Source organism: Thunnus maccoyii, chromosome 20 (genome assembly GCF_910596095.1).
Source record: "Thunnus maccoyii chromosome 20, fThuMac1.1, whole genome shotgun sequence".
NCBI classification, from domain to species: domain Eukaryota; kingdom Metazoa; phylum Chordata; class Actinopteri; order Scombriformes; family Scombridae; genus Thunnus; species Thunnus maccoyii.
In genome coordinates this window covers 8,782,624-8,795,633 of record NC_056552.1, presented here as the reverse complement: position 1 = coordinate 8,795,633, position 13,010 = coordinate 8,782,624, and the positions used below count along the sequence as shown (strand labels likewise).

General features: G+C 39.3%; 2 protein-coding genes across 3 annotated transcripts; both read right to left on the bottom strand.

Moving 5' to 3' along the window:
* Positions 1–326: 326 nt before the first annotated feature.
* On the bottom strand, positions 327–5,069 carry si:dkey-21e13.3 (uncharacterized protein LOC100150043 homolog). The gene is made up of 5 exons (XM_042398473.1): positions 4,271–5,069; positions 2,924–3,031; positions 2,157–2,279; positions 1,832–1,957; positions 327–1,438 (listed from the first exon to the last, which is right to left on the bottom strand). Exons 1-5 carry the CDS (start codon positions 4,362–4,364, stop codon positions 966–968), a joined length of 924 nt encoding a protein of 307 aa, XP_042254407.1. The 5' UTR covers positions 4,365–5,069; the 3' UTR covers positions 327–965.
* Positions 5,070–5,169: 100 nt separating this feature from the next.
* si:ch73-127m5.2 (uncharacterized protein LOC561202 homolog) lies at positions 5,170–11,339 on the bottom strand. Of its 2 annotated transcripts, none has more exons than XM_042398472.1 (5): positions 11,189–11,339; positions 7,130–7,794; positions 6,555–6,755; positions 6,285–6,414; positions 5,170–6,174 (listed from the first exon to the last, which is right to left on the bottom strand). In XM_042398472.1, the coding sequence occupies exons 2-5, from the start codon at positions 7,515–7,517 to the stop codon at positions 5,703–5,705; spliced, it is 1,191 nt and encodes a 396-aa protein (XP_042254406.1). In that variant the 5' UTR covers positions 7,518–7,794; positions 11,189–11,339; the 3' UTR covers positions 5,170–5,702. The 2 variants fall into 2 exon arrangements, with proteins under 2 accessions (XP_042254406.1, XP_042254405.1); XM_042398471.1 differs by having other exon boundaries at positions 11,223–11,339.
* Positions 11,340–13,010: the final 1,671 nt, after the last annotated feature.

Sequence of the window (13,010 nt, the reverse complement as noted above, 5' to 3'; positions counted from 1 at the left end):
AAGGACGCATCATTTGTGGCCTCTCAGCTTGTCGTCGCAGTGCCCCTGTGGTTTCACGGCAAAAGTGGATTAGAGAACTGTAGGTAACCCATGGTTAAGGGAATTTGTACCCTCAAATCAATAATTTCTATGCATATATGTAGGGGATGTCAAAGATAACAGAACTTTTTTTAATCTAGCAAAATCAGACATATACATAGGTAAATCAGAATTATTCATTTGAGAGCTCAAATTACTAATTCCTGCAGTTATTTGTGTGCATAATTCTTTAAAAGCCACCTGTAAACAATTACTTTGTTTGCTCGTTGTACAGACACATACACACATTGAATGTCAAGGCATTTTATTATTTAAAGTTTGTGCCACAGATAGAATGAATCCAAAATTATATTAAACTTGCAATTTAGAAAAGAACATAAATATATCAATATTGCTCTGTATTGATTTCAAGCACTTGTGGAAAAAATGATCAGCATTCATCTTTTAAGATTTTCATGTTTTGATAGATAGCTTCTTTTATTTACAGATTTTTCTTATTGCACAAATTAAACAGCAGTGTGTGGCTTAGGATTCATAATAGCTGAATCATCTGATGTGAGCTGCTACTGATGTTTTTATCTGACTGTATGCATGTGGTTCGAAAAGTTCACTTTTTGGACCAAAAAACTAACTTCCAAACTGGGCCAAGGAATGCCAACAAGAAGCACAAAAATACAACATCAATGTCAACAAGAATAGACCTAGTACATTCAGGAGGATTTGCAGGTTGAACATTTTAAAGTGTGCATGTCCAGGTCTTTGGCATGTAAACCTCCTCCTCACGATTTAGTGCATATCAATAATTGGTGTGAGTGTTAGGGTAGCAACTCCAAACATCCTCCACAGGAGAAGTCGTAGTAGGCTAATCTCTTCAAACTTTTGTAGTCCAGTTAGGTTAGGTCACCATGTTTGCTCTATTTAGGCTGTCAGAGGAAAGTGTGGAACACCCGAGTCTTCAGACTTTTGGTTTGAGGAACATTCCTCGTAGAGAGCTTGATCACCTTGTAAAAATTTGAACAGTTGCCCAAGCTGGAAAACGGGAACCAACGAGCAGTCTGTCTGTTCCCGTGAAGGTTCCAGAAAGAGGAGGAGCAGCGCTGGAAAACCTCGATGTTGACTGCATACTGACCTGGTGCCCAATTAGAGACACGCACCAGAGTCACAGAGGAGGCAAAACCACAGCTGTGAGGAGGGACGCCATGAAACACAGACTCCCCTGGCCTAACAGACGCACCCCTCTCCCAGACCATCCCTGCCTCTTCCGCCACTCCCATACCACTGAGGTTACAGAGGGCCTGAAGGCACACGTCCTCCAGGGCCTCCTTATCAGGAAAACGGAAGAGGATGGCGACTAGACGAGGCACCGCACCTCGGCGTAGTAACAGTTCCTGCTGCTTGGCTGTAAGACATAGAGAAGCAGAGAAAATCATAATTAAAGGTGTGCAGCATTTTAAAACATCTATACTGCAAAATGTATTGTGATACCTTGGTATGATTCGCATTTCTTTATATAAACTTGACTGAACCTGAGACCATGGCCAAGATGACTAGCAGCCTTTGTCTCAAAACAGTGACATGACTAACAGTGACATGACTATATTTCCCTACATCAGCCTGCATTCTATATAAAACTTGTTGACTCCTATTACAAAAAAGAAAAAAATAGTACATGCACATTTACAAATTTGCAATCAAAAATAAATGAAGCTATAACCTGAACAAGAACAAGGAAAACAAGGAGTCCATTTGCACAACTCGTCAGGAGGTATTTGTATTGGTTTCCCCTACTTACAGCTGTCATAAGACATGCGTGAGATGGCCCGTACAGCATGAAGGAGCAGTTCTTGGTCTGGACTGGTCAGCACAGACAGCAAAGCTGTAACCAAACCGGCGTCACCAAAACCTTTACGAACCACAGCTGACAGGAAACAGAGAAACACAATAAGTGAGTGTAAAACTACAAAAAGAAAGTGTTAGCAAGCTGTGACCTTTTGAAATAGCTGAGAGGCTGCAGAGGTTCATTAATCTTATACACTTCATTAATAAATAAGAAATTATGTATATGTTATGTACATAATAAATCAACACATATCAGTATATATATCTAAATAACATACATTCCTTGGCGAGTTCAGCCACGAGTTTTGCAGTCAGCAGGGTGAGAGCCCCTCTTTTCCTCAGAGACAGAGCCAGAATTGGTAGGATCCCACTGATCACTACCTGCTCAGGAGCGCCTTTGCCTGGACACAAGTGGAATTACACATGAAAACACAACATAGGCATCATGTTCTCACAAATATATGACTAACATAACATATTATCCTATCACTTCCTAAAATAAATCCTTAAAAATGAAGTTGTTCTCATCTGTAGTGTTTTAATGGATATGATTTGTCGCTTCAATCTTTGTATGCTGAACTGAGTCCTTTAGTGTTTTTCAGCTTTTCTGTCTACATGATCTCTGACCATTCTTTACCTCTCCTGCTCCACTATCCCCCTGTTGCTCTCTTGCTAGTAGACACAAATACAGCTTAACGTCTCCCGAGGACTTACAACTGTCATGCACCTGATCCCTTCACAGCCTCTCAACCCCCCTAGCTACCCATCTCTCATGATGTGGTTTTCCTACAGGTTTTATCATTCAGAACAGGTAGCTGATATGATATAGCTGCCACTAGGAGTGGTTTGGAAACATATAAATATGTAAATTACGTGTGGAAGCAGTTTTCTGGATTTGCAATTCAAATGACATCAAATGAAAGTCACTCTGAACCTCCTCGTTATACCATGAAACCTATACATTTTGATATATTCTGTCCAGCACGCAGTGTTGTATAAATAAACTCCAACATGTCACAGTATATAAATGTGCAAATGAACTCACTCCGCTCTTTAATGTTGGTCAGCACTGTGTTCAAGTGTGGTTTGAGTTCATCTTCAATCAGTTCCAAACCAAGGACTCTGATGGCACCCAGTGCATTGTTCAGATTGTCTGTGGGGACATGTGAGAAGATGGAACCACATTAGACTCACAGCATGGAGCATAAAGAAAAGGCCAATAGGTAAGTATGTATGGAAGCGTACAAAATGTGACAGTCATTACAGATTGGTTCTCACTAAATAAGTCCCTGAATGTGATGTGAAAACACACAAATGAGAGTGTAGGAGTGTGCAAAAATGTCTTGTGTCTTGATTTTTCTATCCATTGTGGTTTTGGTTAAATGACCAGAGCTCTTTTGGGTCTACTTTATGTCTGTCTTTGTGGTTTTGTAAGGAAAACTTTCACTCATGACACTGTCATTCATACTGTGTTTGATTCACTCATCCAAGTGTATGATCCAAATGAAACTCCACTGTATTTTACTCCGGCACTCATGCGATTAAATTAATTTGCTGCTCTAATGCAAATGAATTTAAAAAAAAACATTTTTTAAGCACCTGCACGGAGAGAAGAGAGATGTCTGTGTGCTGTTGCTTACAAAAATTTCAGACTGCTAATCTGTGAATGCTTTGATCAAGGACACTTCAACAGCAAATGGCACTTTCCTGTTTATTTTTTTAAAACCAAAACCTCCAGTCGCCAGCCCAGTCCAGTTTCGAGGGGCCCTCCAATTAACTTGTACAAAGGCCAGTGGTACGTAATAGTTAGTAGGGTGGTCACTGTGTACTCAAACCTAGGCAAGACCATTAAGAGGACTCAAGCATCACTGGAGGCATATTGAAGGGCTTTAAGGGCCATATCAATGTTGTATTGCATGTTTTAGCCCCACAGATCATGGTAACAGATCAGATAACCATGTTTCCATTCATTCTCTATATGTGAAAATAATTCATCCAATTCATAGTGTACAGAAATGATCAAAAATGCAAACAATAACTGAACCTACACATGATCTGTTGTTAACGAGTTAAACAAAAACCCTGGTGTGGCCCTTTAAGGATTCATGGAAAGTAACGATCACTGGTTTGACTTGATTTAAAGTGTCAGGGCAAAGTCTCCCATCAGAAACTTCTACTGAGGTGCCTTTGAAGAAAACAGTTAACAATTAACTGGTCTAATGAAGCAGCTCAGTGCCCAGCAGTATAAGTCTGGTTGCATGAAACAGCTCCTGGGTGTGAACATATGTATTTCCTGTTAGTGAATACAAGTATTACAACTGCTTTAAACGGCAAAGACCTAGAATCTACTGACTAAACTGTACAGCAAAACATCAGCTACTGTTTCACTCACCGTTCGGTGTGTGGAGCTGCAGCCGGCTGGATTTGTGTTTGTCCCTGTGGGAACGCGTATAAGTGTACGTGAGTGGCACATTAGGGTGTCCCATTCTGCTCCGTCTCTATCTTCGGACAGCTGGTGGTGAAACTTTCTCAGGTTCTTCATGAAAAATACAAAGCGCTTTTTTTGTTTCTGATGTCCTCCTTTAGCTTTTCTCTCACCAGATTTCTCTCTTCAACGTCTAATCTACGGAGTCATTAGCTGCAGGATTAGAAAATTACTTCAAACTTCTTTGCATCTAACTTTTATCACTGCTGCTGCACTCTCTAAACATCTTGCACTATTTGTTTGTGCAAAAAATAAATGGTATTTATCAATGTCTGTTCAGCCTGTCTTCCCTGTACTCCAGCTAGCTCTCTGTCCCTTCTCAGGGTTAATACAGAGCAAATCCTCACAAGCTGTTCCCTCCCGCCTCCCTGAGTGTGTGCATGTGTGTGTACAGTTAGGGTATTAGCACTTTGCTCTGCTGGGTATATTCCTGCTGCCCAAAAATATCCCACAATGCCTTTTAGCTCCTGGAAAACCTGAGCTACAACAACAACACAGTCAGGTGGACATCTGTTTGTATACACAAGTGTATTATTAGATGGCTTGTCCCCACCCAGAATGCAAAGTATTAAAGCCGGATTGCATCTGATGATTCTTTAACCTCATCTATCTAATCTAACCCTCTAAAACATCTCAGGAACTGTGATTTTAAAAATCAATTTCCTCTCTGCAAAGCTCTGTCATTTAACAAATGCTACAATATTAGAGTCACTTAAAGCTACAAATCTGTCTTTTTTGAGCGACATGTTTAGCAAAAGCTTGCTCCGTTTATGACATTATACAAGGCAAATGAACAAAAATCAATGTATTTATGAAAATTAAATCTTTATATTTTACTCAACTCTTGAGGTTCCCATAAAAACAGACTATAATTTTCATGATCTAGTACAGAACAAAAGATGTTCAACTGGAAATCTAAATAATAAATACAACTGGGACACAAGACACATTGTACTGACAGCTACACGACTGACATTATTTGATCTGATGCACCTGTGCATGGACAGGTTTTCTCAGTGTTCAACATGTTTACATTTATACATACAGTACATCGGTGGGAACTTTTGTTCTTTAAAAACATGGGATGAAAAAAATCATATATGATCGGATTCAGTTAGATCTGAAAATACATATGAAATTTGCTACTAAAGAAACAGGATTTGTAGGTTGATGCTGAGTTCACCACAACTGTGATCTCCCTCACAGGTAAACTGTGGCATCTGAACTCGTGCAGCCTGTGAAACGTCATCATTGAGCTTTTAATGTGTTGATTCTCTTAAAAAAAACTTTGATTTGCTGGGCCAGTCCTTAAGCGGGATCCAACTGTCAAACAGAGGTGTCAAACAGTCCCTGCTGCATTGAGACCACTGGAAACAGTCTCATATCCGACAGAAACCAGAGTAAGGACGTTACTCTCCACATCGTCTGGCTTGCACTGCTCCGCTTGAGTTTCCACATGACCCACGGCTCCGGTTTCCTGCCGTATCTTCTTCCTGCCTCTGCCTCGCCCTTTGCCTTTTGAAATGACCTTCCCTTGATCTTTGACCCCTCCGGACGCCTTGTGAGGCCTCTCGCTGTCGGCGGAGCGAGTCTTGCGGTGGCGTCTGCGGATGCGCCGCATCGGAGGACCGGAGTCGGCTGGGTCTGATGCCGCCGCGCCGGACAGGATGCGAATCTGCTGTTCGATCACCATAATGATCATGTCCAGAGCAACGTCCAACATCCCCAGACCGAGGCCATGAGTGACATTGTCGAATGCACCACTGTTCACCGGGTCCCTGAAACATTTTCTCATGTCCTCAAGGTGGTTTCTTAGAGAAAAAGAGAGTTTTACCTGTTATTACTTTTGTTTATTTTGTTGGTATATCATAAGTAAAAAAAGTTTGAAGGCCATGTAACAGCATAGACATAATGTACGTACTTAGTTTCGATAATTTTGGACCAGTGTTGAACTGTGTTTGTCTCGGGAATGAGCTGTTTAGCCATGTTGCTGTAGTCGATGTAGTCATGGGCAAAGTCCTTCATGTCGTCACACAAAGCTCTAGTGTCGCCTACGAACAAACGCACATTAAAACAAAGTTAAGTCTCTGTGCTGTCAAATTCAAACATTCATCCAGACACACACACACATGCAGAAACTCTATATGCTACTCATTCCCTCATGCACAAACACAATGACATCTCTTGTCACCTTCAGTGAGTTTGGAGAACGAGGAGGATACGGAGGTAGTTGTGCTCGGCGTGAGACCGAGTACATTCAGTGACTCTAGAAGTGTTTTCTTGCTGGCTGGGCCTCTGCTGACCCGAGTGTAGGCTGCCAGGGAGCGCAGGGACATCTTCTCAGGGGCCTGCAGACGCCGTTTAATCTCATCATACGAGATGAGATACTTCCCTTAAATAAGAGCAAGACAGTTGGAGGTGATGGATTAACCTCAGCAGGGTTTTGGATTCAACAATATTTTGAATCCAACTCTTGATCTCTTCATCTCTCTTCATCATATGTCACACTTAATCCGCATGCCTTATCATATTTATTAAGGTTTGTACAATTTTGAGCAACAAAACTTTATTAAATGACTGAAAAAAACTGAAATTGTACGTTGCTTCTTGCTAATAATAAAAAAGAAGATATAAAAGATTCTAGCCTGATATTTTATCAACTGATCGAGGATCCAAAATGGAACCAGTGATCATAAACCATCCCCGGTGCTTCTACAGCTTAATAAACATTCAAAAGGTGCCATCTTTACACAACTAGCTACTTACGAGCCTTAGATCCTTTCATGTTGGGATCCAGGAGCGATGACACCTCTGCAAACGGCATCTGAGTAACGGACTCTGAATTTGTGCTCGGCGGCGGGTCCTGATGCTGAGACACATCCTCAGTCTGGACCGGGGCGGACACCTGCATCTGGGGCTGAATGTGAGGCTGCATGGTGTGCATTTCCACCTGGTTCTGGTCTAGCGGAGGCTGGCCTTGTGCTTGAGGGAGGACCAATGTGTTTTCAGGTAAACCCTGAAGCCCCATGCCCCCTTGTGCTACACTGCTGCCTTGTTCTGAAGACACCTGAAATATACCCATGACTGGCTTTACCACAGTGAAAACCATGTTCCCCTGGGCATCCAGACCCACCATCCTAGTAGAGGGGTCCATCTCTTCACTGAAATTTTACCTTTCTAGCTGAGGAGGGAGGCTCGAGAGGCTTTAATTATCGGATCAGGTTACCCCACAGGCCCATGTAGTGTTACAGTACACTACTGTTCTTAAATGGTTATGGTTAAAGCTGACCTGACTAAAGGGGAAGGTAAACTGAGCCTTTCTCTAGTCCAGGTAAAACCTCCCACATTGAAGCTGCTACTTTTCACTTTCTTTTTACAGTTTTGTGAAGGTTATTATGACTCATGGCAACACAAATGGCAGCAATTACATTCTGAAAGAGAAAACAAGAAAGATAAATGATGGTTAGAGACAAAGGTTGAGCTTTTAGCTGTATTCAAATTCATAAATGAACTTCACTGAACTGGAAATCTACACTGTTTTGACTCAAGCTGAAATAAAATGACTGGTTTTGGTTTGAGATGTTTAGTTGAATAAAAATATATTAAACATTATTTGCTTTTCTGAATAGTTTAGTATTTATATGGTGGGAATTCTCTTTGTGGAAAGTAGACAGCTGCTTGAGCAGGTTGATTGCAGCAGGTGACATCACCGCTACTAATCTCCACAGAGAGCTGAGGTAAACAAATGTCCTAAATAGCAACCGGCTTTTTAAACATCTGACAACTGTAAATATTTTTATATTTAATACAGTTTTATATTTTCATAAGATAAACTTAAACCGGGCAAAAAATATTTCAAGTAAATTAATAAAATAATAAAATCATATATGGTTATTATATTGCAAAACACCAAGGGAAATCAAGTATTATTGGCCTATTGCTTTAATACTCTTTTTATTGTTTTGTTTTTATTTATTTATTTATTTATTTAGGAACAGATTGTAACTATAGGAAAAAAGTGGGCTACAACTAAACAATCAAAACAAATCATCGAGAACAAGACTGTCTTTCTATGTGCCATTTGGTCATCACCATGATAACAAATGGAAGAAACCAAATGAGAAAAAGCTCCAACTCTGCAGTGTCATAAATACTTATTGGCTTCATGATAACCCAAGTAATCCTCAGATAATTTTTCATATCATATCTTATCCTGTTTTGAGAGAAAAATGGCATGGACATATTAAAATGATTATGACTCACACTGTTTATCTGCAGAGTGCAGGGTTTTGTGACAATGTTTAAGTCTGTTTATGTCGTAGTTGTCTGTGGGTTTGTGTAACGTTATAGAGGTCCGAATGAATACAAGTTGCTACAAGGGTCAGCGATGGGCCAGTGTTTTTCAGCACTATTTATCAGGGGGGGGGCCCGACATTTTACAGGCTGAAAACACACAAACAAAATGTTTTTTAATAAGTTTTGTTTGCTTATTTATTTGACTTCATCTGAGAATAAAACTGCTGTGTAAATCAGTTTTAGGGTTGTATCTGAGGACAGGTGTCATCATTTCCTTCAATAAACAACAACAAACAAAGACAGCATCTTATGTTGATAATGATTCGGCAAAAAATGACTCATAAACATTAAAATACATGAGACTAGAAATGTAACTGAAGGCTTATCCTCACACATTTAGCAGCGGTCTGCTTCATTTATTGGCTGTGTTATGCATCTCGTAAATTTGAAAGAGGTTAACAGGTCATATTTATTGGGATTTACATGAGCACTGTGTTAACATTGTTATCTACTGTAGATTTATGAGACTTATGTAAAATATTTCATATAATCTACAAAAGAGAAAACCCTTTCATTACGGGGCCTGATATTTATGTTGGAGGGCCAGATTTGGCCCACGGGCTGCTGATTGCGTACCACTCTGTTACAAACTAAACACCAAACAAGTCAGATGCTACAGTGTGTGTCTGTGATACAGTCCTCTGCTGTCTGGAAAGTTCAATACATCAGCAAGGACTTTAACAAGTTTGATCTGTTTTACTTTTATTCGTTTGAAAGAAAGACAGATGATGAATGTGATCAGTGATGTGCATCAAAGTGCAAAAACACAAGCTGAAATCTTGCTAAAAACTCAATAACTCTAATGTTATATTCCATAAGTGATGGGCAAACAGTGGCCCGTGGGCTGAATCTGGCTCACCAGCAGAAATATTTGGCCCATTGATGAAAGTTGAAGATTTGACTTTCACAGTTTACGGTAAAACTTCCACATCGTTTTTCCACAGATCTATTGTAAATTTAAAATAAATACAAGGTTCTTGAAAATCCCAATGGATAAACTGAAATTACATCTAATTAACATACCAGAAGTTAAATTTTAATGTGTGAATTCCAACTGTTTTAATTCCACGACATTAGCTGATTCAACCATAACAGATCTGTTCTTCACAAACGGCCAAACAGAAACGGTGTGTTTGATATTATATTGATATTGTGATATGAGACTAGATTTTGGATATCATACTAATCGTGATATGGTGTTAGTGTTTCCTTTTCATAGTTTTAAAGGCAGTATTACAGTAAAGTGATGTAATTTTCTGAACTTACCAGACTGTTCTATTATTTGCCTTTATCCATTATATCCACATTACTGATGATCATTATTATCAAAAATCTCATTGTGTAAATATTTTGTGAAAGCACCAATTGTCATCCCTACAATATTGTAACAATATCGATATTGAGGTATTTGGTCAAAAATATTATGATATTTGATTTTGTGCATATCACTTAGCCCTAGTTTGATGCATTTTTTTCTAAGGCAACAACAACAACATTGTAGATAACCAATGCAACACAGAGTATATATTTGCATATGAGTCATTTTCAGCCAAATAAGCATTAAAATAAGCTGTGAGCCATAACTTAATAATGGAAAAAAAATGTTATCAATCGATTGTATTCTGAAATGAATAAACAACAAATAAACCATATATTCAGGGTGAAAAATTAACTTTTTTGTCCACCGGCCAAAAGACTAGTGAATGTTCAAACAGCCGCTCAATAGATAACCACTGTTTTTTTTGGCTGATGAGTAAAGCAAATCTACCAGCCACTTGCATATTTTACCAGCATTTGGCTGGTAGCTGGTGCTAACTTTGTGCTCTGCATATATTTCTACTGGACCGTTTAGTGGCCCCCAAAAATGAACAAATCCCGTAAAAAAAACTGGCCCATGGTTGAACCAAGGTGCTGTAAGTTATAACATGATAAGACGAAAGGTGTTGTCAGCAGCTCAGGACACAGTTCAGTTCAGTTTTATGGTTTCCGTTGATTGTCTGTTCTCTTTCACAGCTCAGGTGCTGCTGTGTGAGAAGAAAAGAGCTCTCTACATTAGTTTAAACAGCTGTATAGTATCTGTCCAAGCGTCCACAAAACAATGAAACTCAACTTTTTTAAAGAGTGAGGAACACGTTTAACGGTTGCGTCTGTCAGTCACTTACTAACGAACGAGTCTCTCGAAAGCTTAACAACTTTCGAAAAATAAACACTTATCGACAAGCTTTTCTCCTCCTCCAACTGCCAGTTTGGAAATATTTCACGTCGCAGTGGCACAACGTTATGACTTACAGACGCAAATGTTATTAACACTGCTTTATTCCTCGTAAATGACAATCATCATGGCTGCCTGGCGCGGCCGCTGCCGGGTTTTCTATACGGCAGGCCTGAGACGTTACACGAAACGAGTCGGTTAATGTTGAGGTGGACGGTTGCGGTTCCGGACGGGACAGACCGAATTTAAGCGCTAACCTTAGATGCAACTGGTGACGGCTGTCCCACTCACCAAACTGCCGTGTGATTTTTTCCTAAAAGGACACTGATCCTAGAACGGTCCGCGTCGAAGACAGCGACATTTTCCCTTCTTCTCTGCTGTTGCTTTAGCCGGTTGCAAATCAGCTGTACGTGCACTACCGCCAGAGAACCGTAATCCTTGAGTTCATTGGTCAACTGACAAATCAATCACGCATCAAGTGGTTTTTCATTGGACAGAAATGCTGTCAGTAGAGAAGAGGGGGCGGTATTTCCGACTCTTATCTAAATACAAGGGGATGAAGTCCGCATGTCTTTATCTTGTGTTAGGTGGTGATTGACGTAGATATTTTAAGTAATTGCAGTATATAAAAGTATATAAGTACAAGCAATATTGCGTTTTCAGAATCTATTTAGCATATCCTAACTTGTTTTTGGTTGAGAGATCATTTAAAGGAGTACAGGGGTCTGCAAGAAGCAGTTAAAACCTGAAACCCATTCAATTCTCTAAGATAAACTATAGACCTGTTGGTTTTACTCAGAAAATGTATACATGCTTCTATGATAATAATTCTTAAGGCAAGGGTGGATGTCCCCGTCAGATTCAAGGACTCATTCGTTAAGAGACTCAAGACAATTATCTATCTAAATGTGCTATTGTAATCGTCTGCATCATCGTCAATGATTAACTGACATAGAACAGTAAATATTAACATAATTTGTCTAATAATTAGTCTGGAACAAAGATTAATAATGTGCTTTTGACATATGTCATGCCAGCTAAATAATCAGTTGGAGCTTTCATTGTGTGTTACAGAAAGGTTAATGGTCACAATTTTCTAACATGACAATATGGTTTTGCAGCCAAAAATATTGTGTTAAAACAAAGCATCTCTCTACAACCGTATATAGACTGGCTGAATACCCTGTGTGTTTGACAGCACATGGATCCAAACTCAGACAGAATGATACTCCTTTACCAATTATACTGCATTATATTTATCCTAGTACGTATTTTCTGAACATATACATACAGATTATAGACTAGTTATTGCAAACTGCACGGAAAATAATCTTGCTGCTGTACAATATGTACATGAGAAATTCCACCTCTACTATAGAAGTCTGTACAAACATAAAAACCAACCTTAAACTGAATCATAAAAGCCAAAATCAAGTAAAGTTACAAGGAAAACTTATCTTGTTGGGTAATTTATAAGTGGAGGTAACCCATCAGATGGTCTGTAAACTGGTTAGTTTAACAAACTGTGGCTAGAGTGCAACATCTGGTGGACATTTTACAGCATTACATACTGGATTGGTAGAAAGCGGCCTGTGTCTCACACTAAATTCTCTTCCAAATGACATTGTACAGTATTTCAGTCTCAAGCATGACTCCCAAACTGTTCTAAAAGCAACGTCAGACTAAGTATTTGACGCAGCCCTTCATATGTTGACTAAAACCTACACTGCTCTGAATTGACTGCAATAAAAGGCAGCCAACAATAGATACAATAAGCAACATCTCACTTATTTCATTTGAATTTATTTGGGTACAAATAAAAAAAATGTACAAAATAAAGCATAGAAAGTATTAATTATTAAAACAATGTCAATGACAACAACATAAAAGAAAAGGCAACAGTTAAATAATTCATTAAAAATACAGCCAACTAATCTGGTAAAGCATCTTGTGGTCCTATACATCTACACAAACAAGCAGGACATTTGACAGTCAAGTTTAGGTAAGAAAAGGCATAGACCCGGGGCATGAGAATATAATGTTGAGTTTGAATCCAGAAGTGCACAACAATCAAAGTGA

Coding starts and splice junctions, on each gene's coding strand:
- si:dkey-21e13.3 (XM_042398473.1), bottom strand. CDS start 4,364: ATGGGACACCCTAATGTGCCACTCACGTACACTTATACGCGTTCCCAC. Junction 3,032..4,270: donor GCAGCTCCACACACCGAACG/GTGAGTGAAACA, acceptor ATGTCCCCACAG/ACAATCTGAACAATGCACTG. Junction 1,439..1,831: donor ACGCATGTCTTATGACAGCT/GTAAGTAGGGGA, acceptor TATGTCTTACAG/CCAAGCAGCAGGAACTGTTA.
- si:ch73-127m5.2 (XM_042398472.1), bottom strand. CDS start 7,517: ATGGACCCCTCTACTAGGATGGTGGGTCTGGATGCCCAGGGGAACATG. Junction 6,756..7,129: donor CATGAAAGGATCTAAGGCTC/GTAAGTAGCTAG, acceptor CTCTTATTTAAG/GGAAGTATCTCATCTCGTAT. Junction 6,415..6,554: donor GTTCTCCAAACTCACTGAAG/GTGACAAGAGAT, acceptor GTTTGTTCGTAG/GCGACACTAGAGCTTTGTGT.